This window comes from Notolepis coatsorum (assembly GCF_963971535.1).
Source record: "Notolepis coatsorum genome assembly, chromosome: 19".
In the NCBI taxonomy this organism is placed as follows: domain Eukaryota; kingdom Metazoa; phylum Chordata; class Actinopteri; order Aulopiformes; family Paralepididae; genus Notolepis; species Notolepis coatsorum.
This window is the reverse complement of record NC_140183.1, coordinates 80887438-80908623: the sequence shown is the minus strand read 5'-3', so window position 1 is coordinate 80908623 and position 21186 is coordinate 80887438. Positions and strand designations below refer to the sequence as shown.

Below are 21186 nucleotides of genomic sequence, written 5' to 3'. Positions count from 1 at the left end.
TCCGGTTAGCTCGTAACCCGGCCAGACCTCCGACCACTCTGTACGTTCAGCTAATAGCTTGGCCTCAACAAACGCCACAAGTATTTCATACAACTTAACATCCAAAAATCCAAACTATTCCTTTAAGCAGCATCATTCTATCCCCCTCCCTGCCATTCTGTGTTGCTCTGGGACCCTTCAGGCGAACCCCCTCGCTCCTCTCTCCCGCCTCTCTTCCCGTCACTCCATCCATGTGGCCTCTAACCCCCCCCCCCCCCCCCTCTCTCTCTCTCTCACAGGAAAATACAGTAACGTCTGCTGGCTACTCTCTCATTGCCTCTCCCTCCCTTTTTACTCCTCTCCTCCTTCCCACCCGCTCCATCCACCCCAGCCTTGTGCTTTACTCCCTCCCCCCCCCCCCCCCCCCCCCCCCCCCATCACCCCCTCTGCCTCTACACGGGTTGTGTACCATACCAAGCCTCCGCCTGCTTGATATCCGGAACGGCTGAGCCGCCGTTCTTGTTGTTGGTGTATCGCATGGCGATCTTCCCTACGTCCGGCGTCAACGTCCCCGAGCTCTCCTTCTCCTCGAAGCTCTTCTCCTCCAGAGGCTTGCCGATCCAGGAGCCGTAGCCATGGACGTTGAGGGCCTGGAAGAACTGCTGCTTGGCCAGCTGGAAGGACATGGCCGACAACTTGGCCTGCGCGTAGGAGGGCAGGGAAAGGAGGTCCTGGCGGTCGCACCGCTCGCACAGCGAGTGGAACAGACGGAACAGGTTGGACTTGGACACCCGGGACACGTCGAGTTTAGGCCTGCCGGAGAGAAGGCGGTGTTGTTGTGAAGTGACTATATAACTAATGATAACTTGGTCATTATCTATATAACGTACAACGTACATCATGCCAGTTAGGGTACCTTGTGTATACTGCACCGGTGTATACTCCGTTTACTTTACTCATAGTATATATATTCAGATTCTAATTCTTTATTGCCCATATTTATTGTAACATAAAATAACTGATAAGAGCATACAGACCCTCATCTGCCCCTTTGATTACAGTTTACTTTCTCATATTCTTATATTCAGAGTTAAGATTGTTTACACCGTTTATCTTTTTTCCCCCTTCTCATTTATTTTATATTCAGATCAAATTTGATTGCCTATATTTATGTCTTCCACTATTACCACGCCCATACCTGTACCTCCCCTCCACCCTCCCGCTATGAGGCCTGAATTTCCCCAAGGGGATCAATAAAGGAATATCTTACCTGAAAAAGAGAGTCTGTGGATTTTTGTCAAGCTCTAACCTACCGAAGATCAACAGAGGATCCAAATATCGTTTGTAGCGTGTTTGTAGCGTGTTTGTAGCCGCGTGTTTAACCCTCAGCCCACACAGGTTATCATTTGAATCGCTATTCAGCAGACGACACCGCGACCGCATATCAAAACAAACGCTTTGCCGGATTTCCCTCGGGATAAATAAAGTACTTCTATTCTATTCTACAGAAAAGCACCAGAGTCAAGTACAACACAACAAAGCTGAAAGATGAAGCCATCCTGAAGACTTTTACCATCAACCTGAGAAACAGGTTTCAGGTGCTGGAAGATGAAGGGCGAGGAATAGAAGACAACGAAGAGGTGGAGCGTGACTCTCGGGTTCTGGAGAAAGCCTACACAAAAGTCGCTGAAGCAATCCTGGGTAGACCACGGAAGAATAAGAAGCCATGGATCAGTGAAAAATCATGGAACCTTGTAGACCAGCGGGAAACAATAAACAAGAGGATCCTTGGCACACACTCAGAAATAAATCAAGAAACAGCTAAAAGCAAAGTACACAGAGAAGGATGGAGAAACAAAGAGAAGTATAAAGACAGACAAAAAGAAATGGATGGAGAACATTGCAAGTGAAGCAGAAGAAGCTGCAAGGAAACAACAAATGAAGACACCGTACGGTCTTACGAAGGCACTGTGCAACGAGAGACCTAGACAGAGCACAGCAGTACTGGACAAGAATGGCAACCTCATCAGCGGAAAAGATGCAGTGCAGGCAAGGTGGACAGAACACTTCAAGGAAGTACTGAATAGGGATCCACCAGAAAACCCAATAACTGATGAGGAAGAATGTGAACTCACTAACATGATTGAAGAGATTCCTGTACATGAACCAACACTAAGTGAAGTAAAGGAAGTGATTAAAGGACTTCAGAATGGGAAAGCACCAGGAATCGACAACATCACAGCAGAGTTATTAACAGCAGACATCGAGTTTTCAGCAAAGAAGGTACATCAATTGTTGGAAAAAATATGGAGGCATGAGAAGATCCCGAAGAACTGGAAGAGGGGGCTTATCATCAAACTAGCAAAGACAGGAAACCTCAAAGAATGCAAGAACTCAAAAGGCATCACCCTACTTCCAGTCGTAGGCAAGATACTTGGCAGGATCATCATTGACCGAATCAGAATTGGAATCGACTCACGGCTAAGAAAAGAACAAGCCGGTTACAGAAGTGGAAGAGGAACAACAGAACAAGTCTTCATACTGCGGAACATCATTGAGCAAGTAAACGAGTGGCAAGCAACACTCCACCTGAACTTTGTGGATTTTGAAAAGGCTTTCGACTCAGTCCACCATGAAAGCCTATGGCTAATTATGAAGAAATATGGAATCCCAGAGAAGATTGTCCAGATAGTGAAAATATTCTATGAAGACTTCCAGTGTGCAGTAGAAGACCAAGAAGAAATATGCGAGTGGTTTAACATCAACAGCGGTGTCAAACAAGGATGCAACATGTCAGGTTTTTTATTCTTAATGATCATGGATTGGATAATGAGAAGAACAGTTGGACAAGGCGAGAATGGAATCAGATGGAAGTTGACATCAAAACTCGACAATCTGGATTTTGCAGATGATGTAGCATTACTCTCCTCTACCAAACACCAAATCCAGGAAAAAACGAGAAGAAGCCAGACGAGTGGGACTCAAGATTAACACCGGAAAGACAAAAACCATGAGAATGAATGCAAGAAACCATGACAAAATCAACATCAACGACCAAGAGATTGAGGATGTAGACCAATTCACATACTTGGGAGCCACCATCTGTAAAGAGGGAGGAGGTATGAAAGACCTAAAGAACAGACTCTCCAAAGCAAGAGGTGCATTCATCAAACTCAAAAAGATCTGGCACTCCAACAGCATCTCAAGAAGAACAAAGCTGAGATTGTACAAAACACTGGTTGTGCCAGTCCTACTGTATGGATGTGAAACATGGAAGATGAACAAGGGAGACAACAAATCAGTCGACGTGTTCCATAACAGATGCCTCAGAAGAATCCTCAGAATCCAGTGGCAAGACCGCATCAGCACCGTAGAGCTACTAGAAAGAGCCGACATGAAGCTGTTGAGCAAGGAAGTGAAGTGGCGAAGATGGAAGGTGATAGGACACATACTGAGGCAAGACCACAACAACGACTGCAACATAGCAATGATTTGGGCACCAGAAGGGAAAAGAAGAAAAGGAAGACCAAAGACTACCTGGAGACGCACAGTAGAGAAAGAAAGAAAAGAGGCAGGGTGGAGCTCATGGCCTGAAGCAAGAACGGCAGCTGACCGAGAGAAGTGGAAACGCTCTGTGAAGGCCTTATGTGCCACTAGGCACAAAGTGGATAGGTAACAGGTAGGGCTGGGCGATATGACCAAAAACGTTATCGCGATAAAATTATAAAATTATTTTCATATAATTCGATATCGATAATTATCGTCGATATAATGTCTGTCAAGTTTAATTAACTTCTTATGCTGCTGCGAATGTCTCAAGTCGAGTTGATGTCGTCATCAGTCCGCGCACGTTAGCCGACAAGCGGAGTATCTCATGACAATAAATATGACACTAAAATACTCTCTTCCGCCACAATATATTGAAACGAACTGTATACCCCACACTACTATAAACGTGGCCTCAGAATTCAAAACACACACATACTCGGCACGTAAATATATAAAACAGTGCCGTGCAAGCTAGTTATCCTAGCCAGCCTGTTGTATCTAAGCGGTGTATTCCATGACAATGTGCTAAATATGACACTAAAATACTCTCTTCCGCCACAATATATTGAAACGACGTCCACTGTATACCCCCACTACTATAAACGTGGCCTCAGAATTCACGCCACACACATACTCGGCACGTAAATATATAAAACATCGCCGTGCAAGCTAATTAGCCTAGCAAGCCTTGTTGTTGAGTGAGTCCTACCTCCTTCCGGGTCTACTTCGCTCTCGGCCATCTCCTTCACTGATTGGTTGTTAGCTGTTGTGCATAGCACGTCATCACGTAACGTTGGTTGTTGTTAGTGAGTGTGCTGAGCCGAGGCTGAACGGAGCCAAGCTTGGAAAATCGATATATCGAAACTTTGCGACCACGTTTCATGTTTATTTCGAGGAAATAATTTATCGCGATAGTTATCGTTATCGTTTTATCGCCCCCAGCCCTAGTAACAGGTAACATTCTATTCTATTTAAGGGACTGTGAGCAAGTTGGACGTGGTGTCTAGGCATGGCCTCAAGTCATGGGGTCTAGGCATGGCGTCTAGGCATGGCGTCTAGTCATGGGGTCTAGGCATGGCGTCTAGGCGTGGCGTCTAGTCATGGCGTCTAGGCGTGGCGTCTAGTCATGGCGTCTAGGCATGGCGTCTAGGCGTGGCGTCTAGTCATGGCGTCTAGTCATGGCGTCTAGTCATGGCATCTAGGCATTGCATCTAGTCATGGGGTCTAGGCATGGCGTCTAGGCGTGGCCTCTAGTCATGGGGTCTAGGCATGGCGTCTAGTCATGGCGTCTAGTCATGGCATCTAGGCATTGCATCTAGTCATGGCGTCTAGCCGCGGTCTGCGCTGCTAATTACCCGTCCATTTTGCCTTTGGTCCCGTCCAGCACCTCCACTCCGAATTGGTCTGCGTAACACCAGTTCACACTGGACTCCTTGGTTTTCCCCGTGTGGCGCGTGGAGTCGTAGACACTCACTCTGCCCACCTGCAGCACAATAAGCAGATTTAGGCCAATCAGGGTCATTTAGCTCAAGTGAGTCAGCCATTCCGAGCACGTAAAGGAAGATGGCTGTCAGAATGTTGCTGTGATTACAGGGGGGAATTTAGACACTAAAATGTAAAGACAGAAAACCGTTTCAACAACTGAACCCTTGCACTGAAAAACCATATACCGTAATTTTCGGACTATAAGCGGTGCCCCCCCCCCCCCCCCCCCCTCAGCTCTGTGACTGTCAGATCAGACTCCTAAATCTGCTGCAGCAGTGCACGCCTTGCCCCTCCTCCTCCCCCTCACAGACCCACGTCAACAAACCATTACGGCAAGAGTCTAGTGTATGAGCAGCTCAGAGCTCCTCTTTCAACATAACTGAAGCATTAAACAAAATGACCCAGTCAACGAACTATTCACTTTAGTTTATTAATGCATGAGGCGTTGTCTAATGTTATCTAGCTACTGATAGCTCCTGATATCATCAGTTTGGCATTGGATTTCGCAGGTGCTGGCTAACTGGCTATCGTTCTGTGAGCTGGCGTTAGTACCTAGCTGGCGCTGGCTAACTAACGTGGCTATCGTTCTGTGAGCTGGCGTTAGTACCTAGCTGGCGCTGGCTAACTAACGTGGCTATCGTTCTGTGAGCTGGCGCTGGCTAACTGGCTATCGTTCTGTGAGCTGGCGTTAGTGCCTGGCTGGCACTGGCTAACTGGCTATCGTTCTGTGAGCTGGCGTTAGTGCCTGGCTGGCACTGGCTAACTGGCTATCGTTCTGTGAGCTGGCGTTAGTGCCTGGCTGGCGCTGGCTAACTGGCTATCGTTTTGTGAGCTGGCGTTAGTACCTAGCTGGCGCTGGCTAACTAACGTAGCTATCGTTCTGTGAGCTGGCGTTAGTACCTAGCTGGCGCTGGCTAACTAACGTAGCTATCGGTCTGTGAGCTAACGTTAGTACCTAGCTGGCGCTGGCTAACTGGCCATCGTTCTGTGAGCTAACCTTAGTACCTAGCTGGCGCTGGCTAACTGGCTATCGTTTTGTGAGTCAACGTTAGTACCTGGCTGGCGCTGGCTAACTAACTGGCTATCGTTCTGTGAGCTAACGTTAGTACCTGGCTGGTGGTGGCTAACTAACTGGCTATCGTTCTGTGAGCTAACGTTAGTACCTAGCTGGCGCTGGCTAACTAACGTGGCTATCGTTCTGTGAGCTGGCGCTGGCTAACTGGCTATCGTTCTGTGAGCTGGCGTTAGTGCCTGGCTGGCACTGGCTAACTGGCTATCGTTCTGTGAGCTGGCGTTAGTGCCTGGCTGGCACTGGCTAACTGGCTATCGTTCTGTGAGCTGGCGTTAGTACCTAGCTGGCGCTGGCTAACTAACGTAGCTATCGTTCTGTGAGCTGGCGTTAGTACCTAGCTGGCGCTGGCTAACTAACGTAGCTATCGTTCTGTGAGCTAACGTTAGTACCTAGCTGGCGCTGGCTAACTAACGTGGCTATCGTTCTGTGAGCTAACGTTAGTACCTAGCTGGCGCTGACTAACTGGCCATCGTTCTGTGAGCTAACCTTAGTACCTAGCTGGCGCTGGCTAACTGGCTATCGTTTTGTGAGTCAACGTTAGTACCTGGCTGGCGCTGGCTAACTAACTGGCTATCGTTCTGTGAGCTAACGTTAGTACCTGGCTGGTGGTGGCTAACTAACTGGCTATCGTTCTGTGAGCTAACGTTAGTACATGGCTGGCGCTGGCTAACTAACTGGCTATCGTTCTGTGAGCTGGCATTAGTACCTAACTGGCGCTGGCTAACGTGGCTATCGTTCTGTGAGCTAACGTTTGTACCTAGCTACCGTTACTGTTTTAACAATGTTAATAAATGGGAGCTTCCTCAAACAGCCATCTCTTTCCCGACAATCCCCTCTGTGCACGAACCCTTACATATAGTAATTAAACATTAAAACACCTGCGGCTTAATAGTCCAGTGTGGCTTATATATGTACACAGTTTCAATTTAGCTGCTGCGGCTTATATTCAGGTGCGCCTTATAGTCCGAAAATTACGGTAAGTCTGTTTTGTCATTTCCTTTGTACAGCCCATGTATTTGCAGTTCTCAACCTCTACTGTCTTTAACTATGAGTGAACACAACACTAACTTACCATCTTTAGATAATAAAGTTTGAGATATCTCAATGTGATTTATCAAGAAATATCTACAGCAAGAATTCTGGGTCTCAATGAATCCAAAATGTCAATGTGGTTAGAAGTGGTGGAGAGAATAAAAGCTAGCTTATAATGGTAGTGTCTGGTTAGGAGCGAGGGATAATGGAGGTACTATCCAAAGAGGGGTCCGGGAGGGGGGGGTTCGAGCTGGAGCATATGTGTGTAGGTTTTTAGATAACAGGTATTAGGGGTATATCCTATATAAGACAATTAACTAAAATGTGATTTCATTGGATGTGCACTGACAACTAATGCTTGTATATCTTATCGTGTGTTGTCATGTTTGTTTATGTGTTTGTTTAAAAAAAAATAAAAAAAAAAAAAACAAAAAAAAAAATTGAAAAACAGATTTATATGGTTCTTTGTCTCAATTAGTGAAAGAATAAAGAAAAGGTAATTGTTTGACAATCCAAATCAACTTCTTCTTCAACCAAATCCATTTCTATTTCCATAGCTCTCTTGTTGACCCTAAAGCTCTCCCGTCACCACGTGTGGATGATACCTCTGGATGGTTGAGGGTGAAGGGAGGAGGAAGACTCTTGGAGAAGGCGTCTCCGTCTCTGGCCAGCCGGCAGCACACAGCTCGGGTCAGGTGCCCGTGACTATACAGGTAGCCTGATACAGCACAGTGAAAGACAAGACACCTTCAGTACAATCACTCCTGAATATTCACGCCAGTGTCTGTTCTATACATACATCTCAGGAGAGCGGAGGGGAGAGAATGGGGTTCATAGTCTCTACTAGTGACATCATGTCTAGATAAAAGATAACGGACTGAGGTTCATAGTCTCTACTAGTGACGTCATGTCTCGATAACGGACTGAGGTTCATAGTCTCTACTAGTGACATCATGTCTAGATAACAGACTGAGGTTCATAGTCTCTACTAGTAGTGACGTCATGTCTAGATAACAGACGGAGGTATATAGTCTACTAGTAGTGACATCATGTCTAGATAACAGCATGCAGGTCTCTAGTCTGTGGCCACATTTGTGAGAGTCCTTTGTATTATTGTGTGTGTGTGGAGGGGGGGGGGGGTGTCAGTGGTTATTTAGAACAAAGAAACTGTCATGTAATCTATTTTATTGCGAGTATATCTCTGACTGGAGAACTGTAGGCTACTGGATATGTGTAATCTTAAAAATAAAAGCTCATCCTCACTCGAGAAAACAATGCGGATCGGAGCTGAAACAACTCGCATTCATTGTTCAAGAGATTCAAGATTATTGCCTAACTCAACCCATTCAAGTGCCAAAAATAAAGCAGTCTACAGCCGATTCTTTTACAAAGCTAAATAAGGGGAGAGAAGAGAATGATGAGGGAGACACACTGAGCAACCGAAGGGTGTGGATGATGGAGAGAGCAAGCAGGTCTGACACACATGGGTTTAGAGACCCGTCTCTCATATCCTCCACTGAGGCACTCTCTCATCTTGTCCCAACCCAGTGGCTAATTTTGGCTCTTGCCTTGTTCTAATTCTGGTCGAAATTAATAAAATGACACCTATCCCGTGCATACGTCTAAAGGAACGCGTTGCTAGTGCAACAAACGCAAACCATGGCCTCCGTCTGGCAGGACGCCTGTTCAAGTGGCATCCTACAGGGAACAGCTGTATAGACAGCGAGACTCCATTGTAGGCAACTCTAAACGAAAAAGGGCAGCGGCACAACGGTCACAAACATAAACCTGTAGTGACAGATGCATCACTAATCACTGAAGCCCCAGACTACTGCTCAGTGCTTAAAGGGGAACTCCACTTTTTTTTGGAAATTAGCTTATTTAACATCTTCCCTGGAGTTAGACAAGAAGATGCATACCTTTTTTGTCTCTGTGCGTGCATTTTAGCTTTGGGAATAGACGCTCCGTTAGCATAGCTTAGCTTCATCACTGGAAGTGAGGCAGGACAGTAGCCTTACAGTGCCTTACAGTGTATTGCAAGGTCTGACATTGACCAAACTTGATATGCATGACCTTGGTGGGCTCTAGGTCAACTCCTGAAAAGGGGGTCAATGTCAGACCTTGCAATCAAAAGTTAGGGGGGCACTGAAATTATGGCAAGGGTTATTAGCCCCCTAACTTTTGATTGCAAAGTCTGACATTGACCCCCTTTTCAGGAGTTGACCTAGAGCCCACCAAGGTCATGCATATCAAGTTTGGTCAATGTCAGACCTTGCAATACACTGTAAGGCACTGTAAGGCTACTGTCCTGCCTCACTTCCAGTGATGAAGCTAAGCTATGCTAACGTAGCGTCTATTCCCAAAGCTAAAATGCACGCACAGAGACAAAAAAGGTATGCATCTTCTTGTCTAACTCCAGGGAAGATGTTAAATAAGCTAATTTCCAAAAAAAGTGGAGTTCCCCTTTAAGATTTAAATAATGACCCAAACCACTGAAGCCCCAGACTACTGCTCAGTGCTTAAGATTTAAATAATGACCCAAACCACTGAAGCACAGACTACTGCTCAGTGCTTAAGATTTAAATAATAGCTCAACGGAGGAGAATTAAATGGTTTTCCAGCTCAACACCGAAAGAGTCACTCCCCATTATTTCTCTAAAACGGTTCACCTGTAATATAAGTCACCACTCATGGCAGAACATAAAAGAACAGAAAATAAAGAAATAATGTGCAATTAAGGACCTGAATAACTGTGCAGCAAATAAAAAAGAAAGAAAGTTGGTTGCATCAGTGCTACTAGTGGAAAAGTTAGTCTAGAGCCCTGGCTAATAGGGATGGGACCGAATATTCGAATATTTAGGGCTGACCCCTATTAGTCGAATAGTCGACTAATCGATCGAAAGGAGCCGTAGTCGACTGATAACCTCTTAGTCGAATAAAAAAAAAAAAAAAAAAAAAAAAGTATAATTTTTTTCTTTTATCATGCTTTCCAAAAGAAAAGAGGCCTAGAAGCGTGGCTAACGCTAATGGCACGCATACCAGAGGCTAACTGCCTAAGAAAACAGGCACAGAGGCACTGAAAGAGGATTTCACCCATCTAATGAACACACTAGACTAGACAAATATCAAGATGTATCCATCAGTGGAACAATTGCATACTTTTGCAGAGGACAAGAAGCCTTCAGTCGACTCCTTCAGACATTAAGCACCCCCACAGCCCAAATGGAATGATAATTTTTTTTATTAAAAAATATTTTTCCTTTTCTTTTTTTTTCATAGTAGATAGTCGACTATCTGCTAATTTCGGCCAATCATAGTAGACTATCCAAATCCTTAGTCGGGGACAGCCCTACGAATATTCGATCCCATATCTACATTGGATTTTCATATCAGAAAATCTAAAAAGAAATTATTATTATATATTTTTTTTTAAGCAAACCATTCTTATTTAATTCCTTTTTATATTTAGAGGCAGCCTAATTTTCATAGCCTAATTGATCTAAAAGATGCACATGCTACGGTTTGTTTGTTTATTAAAACCGGTTGATAGAAGTGCCTATTTATGTGCAATACTCTTTGATTTTAATTATCCATTCTATTAAAAAGAATAACTGAATTTAACTGAAACTGAACATTTTAACTGAATTCAAACTGAAACAAAAATAATATACTTAAAAAAATAATATTCGATATTAAGAACCAGCAATTTTCGAATATCACCTTTGCTAGAAAGTCCCATCCCTACTGGCTAAGTAACCCAGAGTGATTGACTTCAGGTAGACATCGTGACATCGTGTCTAACTAACCCAGAGTAATGGACTTCAGGTAGATGGGATGCAGGAAGTGGGTGAGCAGCGCCCCCTGCAGGCCCAGGACATTCCAGCGCATGATCTTGTCGCTGCAGCTCATGGTGCGAAGCCTCTCCCCGTGCTGGATGCCGTCCCAGGTCGGCACGATGGCACTCGACTCCACTGGGATGGTGCCCTCGCCTGACGCAGCACCACGCGGACAAGCAAACAAACAATGCAGAACAAGCATACACACACACAGACAGATAGACATAAGAAGCGTACACATACACACAGACAGACATATGCGTAAACATACATACACACACACAGACAAGACATAATAAGCGTACACATAGTATACACACAAAGACAGACAAACTCAGGTTATTTCGTATAGCCACTAAGGTGGAGTCCCGTACAGCCACGCATAACGCTGATATGCGATTGTCTTTTGTGTATGTATGTATGTATGTATGTATGTATGTATGTATGTATGTATGTATGTATGTATGTATGTATGTATGTATGTGTGTGTGTGTGACAGACATACAGTATCTCAAATACACAGCACTAACATTTTAAGGAGAGAGGGGGGCGTTGGTCTGCATATTGGCACAAGCAGTTATTTAGCATTAAGAACACCCGTGTGAAAAACAAGCCGACGTCTCACCGTTCTCCACTTTGGTGCGGAGTTTGCCCTGCTTGGCGTTCTCAAAAAGAGGCTGGTGTCCGTCCATCTCGTCCCCTGTCTCGCTGCAGGACTTGTCGAACAGCGCCCCGTCCCCACACGGCGCAGTGCTGCGTGGGACAGACGGGAGAGAGGAAGAGGAGAGAGGAAAGATTATTGATATTTGATTTGGAAAAAGGACACGACCGAGGGGAACGGTGTGGCTGTGAGGTGTTCTGAATATATATTTTTATATTATTAAAAATGTGTTCCTCACATTTGACCCGTTCACTCACACACTACAGATGGCGGAGGCGACCATGCAAGGTGCCAACCTGCTCACCGGGAGAAGTTAGGGGTTAAAAGTGTCTTGCTCAAGGACACTTCGACATGCAGCCCGGGAGGAGCGGGAATCGAACCAGGAACCTCCGGATTACCAGACGACTGCTCTACCTCCCGAGCCACTTTTTATGCTAAAAACACATATTTTTGTATTTGATCCAATAGCACAATGTATATTATAAATCACATTGCAGCTGAATTATAAAAGGATGTGATGGCAATTTTGAATTAAGTAGCACAGTGACAATTGTATTATAACAGGACAAGGAATTTGCACTGAAAAATTAAATACAGTCCAGTGTGAAGAAAACGACACATTGATCCAAAAACATGACATCGATCCAAACGCGCAACATCGATCCAAACGCACAACATCGATCCAAACGCATGACACACAATCCGACAGAGGCAGGGGGAGTAGGAGACAGCGGGAGGGACAGAGGATAGGACACAGACGGGGGACATCCGATAGTCCCACCTGATGTAGAGGTGAAAGGTGATGTCCGATTTGACCCGGAGTTTGTTCTCCTCCCCGGCCTCAAATATACTGTCTTCCGCGCCGTCGCAGTGCTTCACCAGCTCGCTGTACAGGAACCTGAGACGGGGAGACGGAGAGACGGATGAATAATGTCCTGGCAGACACTGGAAGTCAGAGAAGCAAGGAGGGTATTTATAGAACTGTGGGGGAGGGGAAGGGGGGGGGGGGGGGGGGGTTTGGGAGAAAAAAGATGAATGAACGATCTGTTTCTACCGAACAAATCCCCGTCTGGAGATGATTTCTGCGTGGCAGTCGTTAACCGTATCCCCTTTAAGGCTCAGTTCCTCCCCTTTAACACAGCGATTCCCTGGATGAAGGGGAAAAAACAACAACAAAAGAAAAAAAACAAAAAAACAAGAAGACAAGATACAAACCATTCAATGTCAAATAAGAAACTCATTGCGTAAAATACCTCACGGCTCAACCAGGAGGGATGGGTGGGTGTGTTGGCGGGGGTTGGGGGGGGGGGGGTGGGTAAGAGGAGGGGCTGGGTGACCTAGTTGGGTTTACTGCGGTTTTCTGAGAGTGCCTTTATTCAATAACCTCTCTCACACTGTGTTGCAAACGTGCAGTATTAACAAATCCTCCCCGCCACCTCTAGCCTGGGCTTACAATAGAGGCCTTGCTTACTGAGAGTGTACTGAACGGTGTGTCTCACTGGGACTCTGTACTGAACGGTGTGTCTCACTGGGACTCTGTACTGAACGGTGTGTCTCACTGGGACTCTGTACTGAACGCTGTGTCTCACTGGGACTCTGTACTGAACGGTGTGTCTCACTGGGACTCTGTACTGAACGCTGTGTCTCACTGGGACTCTGTACTGAACGCTGTGTCTCACTGGGACTCTGTACTGAACGGTGTGTCTCACTGGGACTCTGTACTGAACGCTGTGTCTCACTGGGACTCTGTACTGAACGCTGTGTCTCACTGGGACTCTGTACTGAACGCTGTGTCTCACTGGGACTCTGTACTGAACGCTGTGTCTCACTGGGACTCTGTACTGAACGCTGTGTCTCACTGGGACTCTGTACTGAACGCTGTGTCTCACTGGGACTCTGTACTGAACGGTGTGTCTCACTGGGACTCTGTACTGAACGCTGTGTCTCACTGGGACTCTGTACTGAACGCTGTGTCTCACTGGGACTCTGTACTGAACGGTGTGTCTCACTGGGACTCTGTACTGAACGCTGTGTCTCACTGGGACTCTGTACTGAACGCTGTGTCTCACTGGGACTCTGTACTGAACGCTGTGTCTCACTGGGACTCTGTACTGAACGCTGTGTCTCACTGGGACTCTGTACTGAACGCTGTGTCTCACTGGGACTCTGTACTGAACGCTGTGTCTCACTGGGACTCTGTACTGAACGCTGTGTCTCACTGGGACTCTGTACTGAACGCTGTGTCTCACTGGGACTCTGTACTGAACGCTGTGTCTCACTGGGACTCTGTACTGAATGCTGTGTCTCACTGGGACTCTGTACTGAACGGTGTGTCTCACTGGGACTCTGTACTGAACGCTGTGTCTCACTGGGACTCTGTACTGAACGCTGTGTCTCACTGGGACTCTGTACTGAACGGTGTGTCTCACTGGGACTCTGTACTGAACGGTGTGTCTCACTGTACTGCACGGTGTGTCTCACTGGGACTGTACTGAACGGTGTGTCTCACTGGGACTCTGTACTGAACGGTGTGTCTCACTGTACTGCACGGTGTGTCTCACTGGGACTGTACTGAACGGTGTGTCTCACTGTACTGCACGGTGTGTCTCACTGGGACTGTACTGAACGGTGTGTCTCACTGTACTGAACGGTGTGTCTCACTGTACTGCACGGTGTGTCTCACTGGGAGCGATGGTGAATATCACTGGGAGTGTAATGAATGGTGTGGAAGCGACATTATACCGGTGCCCAGGCTGACAACCGTCCCCAGGCCCTCCCCTCTCCTCATGATGACGGTGGCCAGGATCTTGCGTCCCAGCAGGCTGTGCTGGATGCGTGTGGTCAGGGCATTGAAGCGCTGGTGGCTCAACATGGCAATTTGGTCGTGCAGAGTGCTGCCACTCACTGGTAGCTAGAGAGAGAAAAGGGGGGGGGGGGGGGGGGGAAGATGATCACTTTTATTTGCCTATACACATACACCCTTGTCCTAAGTGAGCCATGGCTTAAGAAAAGAATAGTTGATTCAGATATAGCTCTAATGGGCTACAATCTGTACAGGGTGGATGGAGCTGGGAGGGGGTGGTCGTATAAGTCGAAGCAAGTTTATCGGTATCCGTTTTAGATTCATTCAGATATTATGATTTGATATTGTTCAGTCCCATCTTACCCAGCTTAAGCTCATGTTAAATGCTAACAAGTCAAAGTTTATGCTCTTCTCAAATTGGAAGAGACTCTCAGCTGATCTTCCCACACTCGTTACTGCTGGAGGGACCGACATTGATAGGGTTGCCTCCTACAAGTATCTAGGCATTATAGTGGATGAGAACCTTACTTTTAAGTCTCACATAGACAAACTTGTATCTAAGCTGAAACTCGGTTTCTTTTTCAGAAACAGGTCCTGATTTTCACTTAAAGTGAGAAGTCTCGACCACCTTCTTACCACTACTCGATTATGGTGATTTACTCTACATGCATGCAACTGATCAGTACCTCAGAAAGCTGGATACTGTGTACCATTCTGCCTTACGCTTTGTCAGAATTACACACTGGGAAGTTGAGCGTCGTCTTTCGACACCCCGCCTCGGACTCCTATTCTTCGGCGCTACACTATGTTATTATTGATGCTAACGTTATTAGGTGGAGTTACGCGCCCTCTTGGGGTTTTGTTTTGGGGAAGAGTGGGCATTAAACCCATGCAGTGTGCAGTTACTGGTATCTAGAATGCTGGCTAAGAACAAATCATTCGGCTGAGGAAATGAATCAAAGCGCTTGCGCTGCACACATAGGAAACGGAAATGCTGCAAATGCTGCAATAATAATAACGAATTATTCTAAAAGTTTTAAAATTAAGAGATATTTCAGCAAGATTTTATTTTGTAAACTACATTTTGTGTCGTAGTTTTTAGTCAACGACATTTCATGAATCATTTAGTCACGTTAGTGTCACATAATTTCCATTAACGTGACGTCTCGTTGTCAGGGGAAAAAGCTTCATTGACGACCATATTTAGTCATCATTCTCGTTGACTAAATTAACACAGTTCACAAGTATTAGACACTCTCCAATCCATAGATCCCAGGACCTACTGGTGAGGATAATTCTGACTTTTTCCCCCCTCAAACTGGCTGCTCCTTTAATTGCAGAGCAATTGACGCATATTTTTTTTTATCTTTCTATCTCAACGGGAAGATGTCCTAGTGTCTGGAAATCTGCCCATGTGATCCTGTTGCATAAAGGTGGTGTTAATGAGAGATTTAAATAATTACTGTCCTATCTCCAAGTTACCCTCCTTAGCAAAAGTCACAGAGTCTTTAATGAATAATCAACTTAAGTCACTTACCGTAATTTTCGCACTATAAGCCGCACTGGACTATAAGCCGCAGATGTTTTAATGTTTAATTACCATATGTAATTAGCATTGGGACACAATACTGTCGGACAAATAACAAGAATTAACTCATTTACAAGTTGTATTAAGTTTAGCAAATAAGGGAACAGATATATAACATTTCAATGCAGTCAAAAAAGCAATATTTAGATTTTTACATTTTCGGGTTTGGTCACGTCGAGTCACATATAAGCCGCACCGTTATATAAGCCGCAGGGTCGAAAGATTTGGGGAAAAGGAGCGGCTTATAGTTATAGCGGCTCTTTAGTTACTAATAGCATAATCGGCTTTAGACAAGAAGAAACACTGTGCTGCCATCTTTATTTATCAGTCAAAAGCTTTTGATACAGTAAATCACCATTTACTCCTAAAATATCTCCAAGATACTATTGGCTTGGATAGAAATGCATGCAATTGATTCCAAGATCATCTGTCAGTGTGTAAAGTCTGGCTATGCCCAATCTGAATTTTTATAAATAACTAAAGGTTCAATTGACCCAGTGCCTTGGTGTAATAAGAGTGTGTGGTGTGTAATAAGAGTGTCAGTGTGTGGTGTGTAATAAGAGTGTGTGGTGTGTAATAAGAGTGTCAGTGTGTGGTGTGTAATAAGAGTGTCAGTGTGTGGTGTGTAATAAGAGTGTCAGTGTGTGGTGTGTAATAAGAGTGTCAGTGTGTGGTGTGTAATAAGAGTGTCAGTGTGTGGTGTGTAATAAGAGTGCCAGTGTGTGGTGTGTAATAAGAGTGCCAGTGTGTGGTGTGTAATAAGAGTGCCAGTGTGTGGTGTGTAATAAGAGTGTCAGTGTGTGGTGTGTAATAAGAGTGTCAGTGTGTGGTGTGTAATAAGAGTGTCAGTGTGTGGTGTGTAATAAGAGTGCCAGTGTGTGGTGTGTAATAAGAGTGTCAGTGTGTGGTGTGTAATAAGAGTGTCAGTGTGTGGTGTGTAATAAGAGTGTCAGTGTGTGGTGTGTAATAAGAGTGTCAGTGTGTGGTGTGTAATAAGAGTGTCAGTGTGTGGTGTGTAATAAGAGTGTCAGTGTGTGGTGTGTAATAAGAGTGTCAGTGTGTAATAAGAGTGTCAGTGTGTGGTGTGTAATAAGAGTGCCAGTGCCTACCTCTAGCTGGACAATGGAGCAGGGACCTGACTGTAGAAGAAGAGGACATTAACTGGGACAGTGTGGGAGAACATATTTCGCTTGTCAAAAAATCCGAACCACCAACTGATTCACTTTAAAATGTGTCAAAGAGCATACCATACTCCATTGTTGAGATACCATATGAAATATGTACCTAGCCCGAATTGTGATCTATGCACTCAGAATGTACCGGGCACATTTATGCACATGGTGTGGGACTGTCCAGAAGTAGGAGAATGTTGGCGAGTGTGGCCGTGGCTCTATCCAACCTCACTGGCAACACAATCCCCAAATGAGCTGCCGGGGGAGCGAGGGGGTTGGCCTGTGCAATATCTCTGCTTTTTACGCGTACCCTATGAGGTAGGTACCGATAGGCGGGATGCGGAGACATGCTTAATGTTATAATTGTACATGCCAACTTTACAATGAAACATTTTACATGTAATGTAATAAGTGTCGGTGTCTGAGTGTAATAAGAGTGTCAGTGCCTGGGTGTAATAAGAGTGTCTGTGCCTGGGTGTAATAAGTGTGTCTGTGCCTGGGTGTAATAAGTGTGTCTGTGCCTGGGTGTAATACGAGTGTCTGTGCCTGGGTGTAATAAGAGTGTCTGTGCCTGGGTGTAATAAGAGTGTCTGTGCCTGGGTGTAATAAGAGTGTCTGTGCCTGGGTGTAATAAGAGTGTCTGTGCCTGGGTGTAATAAGAGTGTCAGTGCCTGGGTGTAATAAGTGTGTCTGTGCCTGGGTGTAATAAGAGTGTCAGTGCCTGGGTGTAATAAGAGTGTCAGTGCCTGGGTGTAATAAGTGTGTCTGTGCCTGGGTGTAATAAGAGTGTCTGTGCCTGGGTGTAATAAGTGTGTCAGTGCCTGGGTGTAATAAGAGTGTCTGTGCCTGGGTGTAATAAGAGTGTCAGTGCCTGGGTGTAATAAGTGTGTCTGTGCCTGGGTGTAATAAGTGTGTCTGTGCCTGGGTGTAATAAGAGTGTCAGTGCCTGGGTGTAATAAGAGTGTCTGTGCCTGGGTGTAATAAGTGTGTCAGTGCCTGGGTGTAATAAGAGTGTCAGTGCCTGGGTGTAATAAGAGTGTCAGTGCCTGGGTGTAATAAGTGTGTCTGTGCCTGGGTGTAATAAGTGTGTCTGTGCCTGGGTGTAATAAGAGTGTCTGTGCCTGGGTGTAATAAGTGTGTCAGTGCCTGAGTGTAATAAGTGTCTGTGCCTGGGTGTAATAAGAGTGTCTGTGCCTGGGTGTAATAAGAGTGTCTGTGCCTGGGTGTAATAAGAGTGTCTGTGCCTGGGTGTAATAAGAGTGTCTGTGCCTGGGTGTAATAAGAGTGTCTGTGCCTGGGTGTAATAAGTGTGTCTGTGTCTGGGTGTAATAAGAGTGTCTGTGCCTGGGTGTAATAAGTGTGTCTGTGCCTGGGTGTAATAAGAGTGTCTGTGCCTGGGTGTAATAAGAGTGTCTGTGCCTGGGTGTAATAAGAGTGTCTGTGCCTGGGTGTAATAAGAGTGTCTGTGCCTGGGTGTAATAAGAGTGTCTGTGCCTGGGTGTAATAAGTGTGTCTGTGCCTGGGTGTAATAAGTGTGTCTGTGCCTGGGTGTAATAAGTGTGTCTGTGCCTGGGTGTAATAAGAGTGTCTGTGCCTGGGTGTAATAAGTGTGTCTGTGCCTGGGTGTAATAAGAGTGTCTGTGCCTGGGTGTAATAAGTGTGTCTGTGCCTGGGTGTAATAAGTGTGTCTGTGCCTGGGTGTAATAAGAGTGTCTGTGCCTGGGTGTAATAAGAGTGTCTGTGCCTGGGTGTAATAAGTGTGTCTGTGCCTGGGTGTAATAAGAGTGTCTGTGCCTGGGTGTAATAAGTGTGTCTGTGCCTGGGTGTAATAAGAGTGTCTGTGCCTGGGTGTAATAAGAGTGTCTGTGCCTGGGTGTAATAAGTGTGTCTGTGCCTGGGTGTAATAAGTGTGTCTGTGCCTGGGTGTAATAAGAGTGTCTGTGCCTGGGTGTAATAAGAGTGTCTGTGCCTGGGTGTAATAAGTGTGTCTGTGCCTGGGTGTAATAAGTGTGTCTGTGCCTGGGTGTAATAAGAGTGTCTGTGCCTGGGTGTAATAAGAGTGTCTGTGCCTGGGTGTAATAAGTGTGTCTGTGCCTGGGTGTAATAAGAGTGTCTGTGCCTGGGTGTAATAAGTGTGTCTGTGCCTGGGTGTAATAAGAGTGTCTGTGCCTGGGTGTAATAAGAGTGTCTGTGCCTGGGTGTAATAAGAGTGTCTGTGCCTGGGTGTAATAAGTGTGTCTGTGCCTGGGTGTAATAAGAGTGTCAGCACCTCTGCTGGAGTGAGCTCCCCCGTGCGCGCCGCCTTCTCAGCCTCTCCAATCAGAACCCTAAGGGCGGCATCTGCTGCTTCTTGTTTACCCTGCTTCTTATTGGACGCGCACACCGCAGGAAACCAGCGCCCACCGAGCTTGGCCTGGTATGTAAATCTGTGAGAGAGACGGAAAGTGACGGCGATCAGAAAGACACTACATATCCAGGGGACGGGACGTGAGAGGAGATGTTGATTCAGCAGCGCATGGCTAGAAAAGTATTTCTACGTTGGTGATCTCGACACACGTACTTGGGCTCGTGCGGAGGCCCGGACTGGCCCACGAGCCGGATCTCTGCGGCGAAGCCCCGGGCCCTGGCGTACTCCAACAGGCCCGACACGGCGTTGTTGTTCAGGTGGTTGATGAGGTCTCCCACCCCGGCCTCGTGGGCGGCGCGCAGCTCGTCTGCCGTCAGAGGGGGCAACGAGGGGCACATGGGCAACTCAGCACCCAGCTCGCCGTCAGCCGATGAGCCCAGGGGCAACTGCGGCTGTGGAAAGAGAGGAGAATGGAAGCAGGGTGTCTAAATGTATCGGCTAATTCTATTTATACCTTTTAATTCCAACGTTTCATTAAAAGCAAATGCAATAAAAATAATCAAATGTGAAAATATAGGCATAATCTTCTGAGTAAATACATATGTCAGTTCAAAATGAGCAGTAAGGTAAAATGACAATAACTGGTTGAGTTAAAGGGGACCTGCATTGCTATTCCTAGCACTATTTGGGCAACTTTACACAATTCCTGTGAGTCTATGGAAGACATCTGTAAGGTTTATTTAAAAAAAAAAAATCATTGTTTTATATTTCTAATGGAGTACTCAAAAGCATCATTTTCCAGCCTCAAGATTTCAGCCTGTTATTGGCCTGGCTCCGCCCATATCCACACAATGAGTGAGTGGCAGAGAGAGAGAGAGAGAGAGGCAGAGAGAGAGAGAGAGAGAGAGAGAGAGAGAGAGAGAGAGAGAGAGAGAGAGAGAGAGAGAGAGAGAGAGATGGAGGAGAGAAAGAGACATGTGGAGGAAGAGAAACAAAAGGTGGAGGAGAGAGAGAGAGAGAGAGAGAGAGAGAGAGAGAGAGAGAGAGAGAGAGAGGGAGAGAGAGAGGGGGAACTGTGTGTACGCTCTGCGTGCGACCCCTTCTCTGTCTCTCTCTCTCTCGGTTCGGGAGCATGGGCTGTGGCGCAGCGGTGGACTTCCTCGAGCGGGAGAGAGAGAGAGAGGGTGAGAGAGAACTCTGCGTGCGGGTCCCCTTCTCTCTCTCTCTCTCCCGTTCGGGGGGGGGGGGGGGGTCTGCCACTGTGCCGCGCTGCAGCTTGTGCTCCCAAATCGGGGGGGACCTGCGCGCGGAGTGTTTGCACAGTGGTCCCTCTCTCGATTCGGGAGCAGCTGTAGCGTGCGGCACAGTGTGTATGTGTGCTCTGTCACGAGGGTCTATCTGATTCTCTCTCTCTCTCCCCCCCCGTTTGGTGCGCTACAACCACAGAGCCAATCGGATCACTATCCGCTCCATCCTCGCCTCATTACGTCACGATGCGAGTCAAATCAGAATGACCTAATTAAATCGAGCAGGAAATGGTCTAAGCTGAATGAGAGCAATCCGCCTATATGGTATTTAGACACAAAAACATATTGATACTAACTCCTATTACTATAATACAATGCTAGAGACTCAAAAAAGACATTTATAATGCATGTCACC

General features: G+C 46.1%; 1 protein-coding gene across 5 annotated transcripts in view; it reads right to left on the bottom strand.

The window, feature by feature from the left end:
* Positions 1 to 428: 428 nt before the first annotated feature.
* The window catches only part of adar (adenosine deaminase RNA specific), a 36655-nt gene continuing 15897 nt past the window's right edge, over positions 429 to 21186 (bottom strand). For 4 of the 5 annotated variants that reach the window (XM_084336813.1, XM_084336810.1, XM_084336812.1 and 1 more), the window contains exons 7-17: positions 19738 to 19976; positions 19447 to 19603; positions 17115 to 17144; positions 14357 to 14525; positions 12669 to 12762; positions 12396 to 12512; positions 11579 to 11706; positions 10924 to 11106; positions 7723 to 7835; positions 4884 to 5011; positions 429 to 792 (exon numbers count right to left, since the gene is read on the bottom strand). In XM_084336813.1, coding sequence (XP_084192939.1) covers positions 432 to 792; positions 4884 to 5011; positions 7723 to 7835; positions 10924 to 11106; positions 11579 to 11706; positions 12396 to 12512; positions 12669 to 12762; positions 14357 to 14525; positions 17115 to 17144; positions 19447 to 19603; positions 19738 to 19976 — 1719 coding nt within the window. In that variant the 3' untranslated portion in view covers positions 429 to 431. The remainder of the gene's footprint in view (positions 793 to 4883; positions 5012 to 7722; positions 7836 to 10923; positions 11107 to 11578; positions 11707 to 12395; positions 12513 to 12668; positions 12763 to 14356; positions 14526 to 17114; positions 17145 to 19446; positions 19604 to 19737; positions 19977 to 21186) is intronic. The other variant, XM_084336814.1, reaches the window with a different exon arrangement.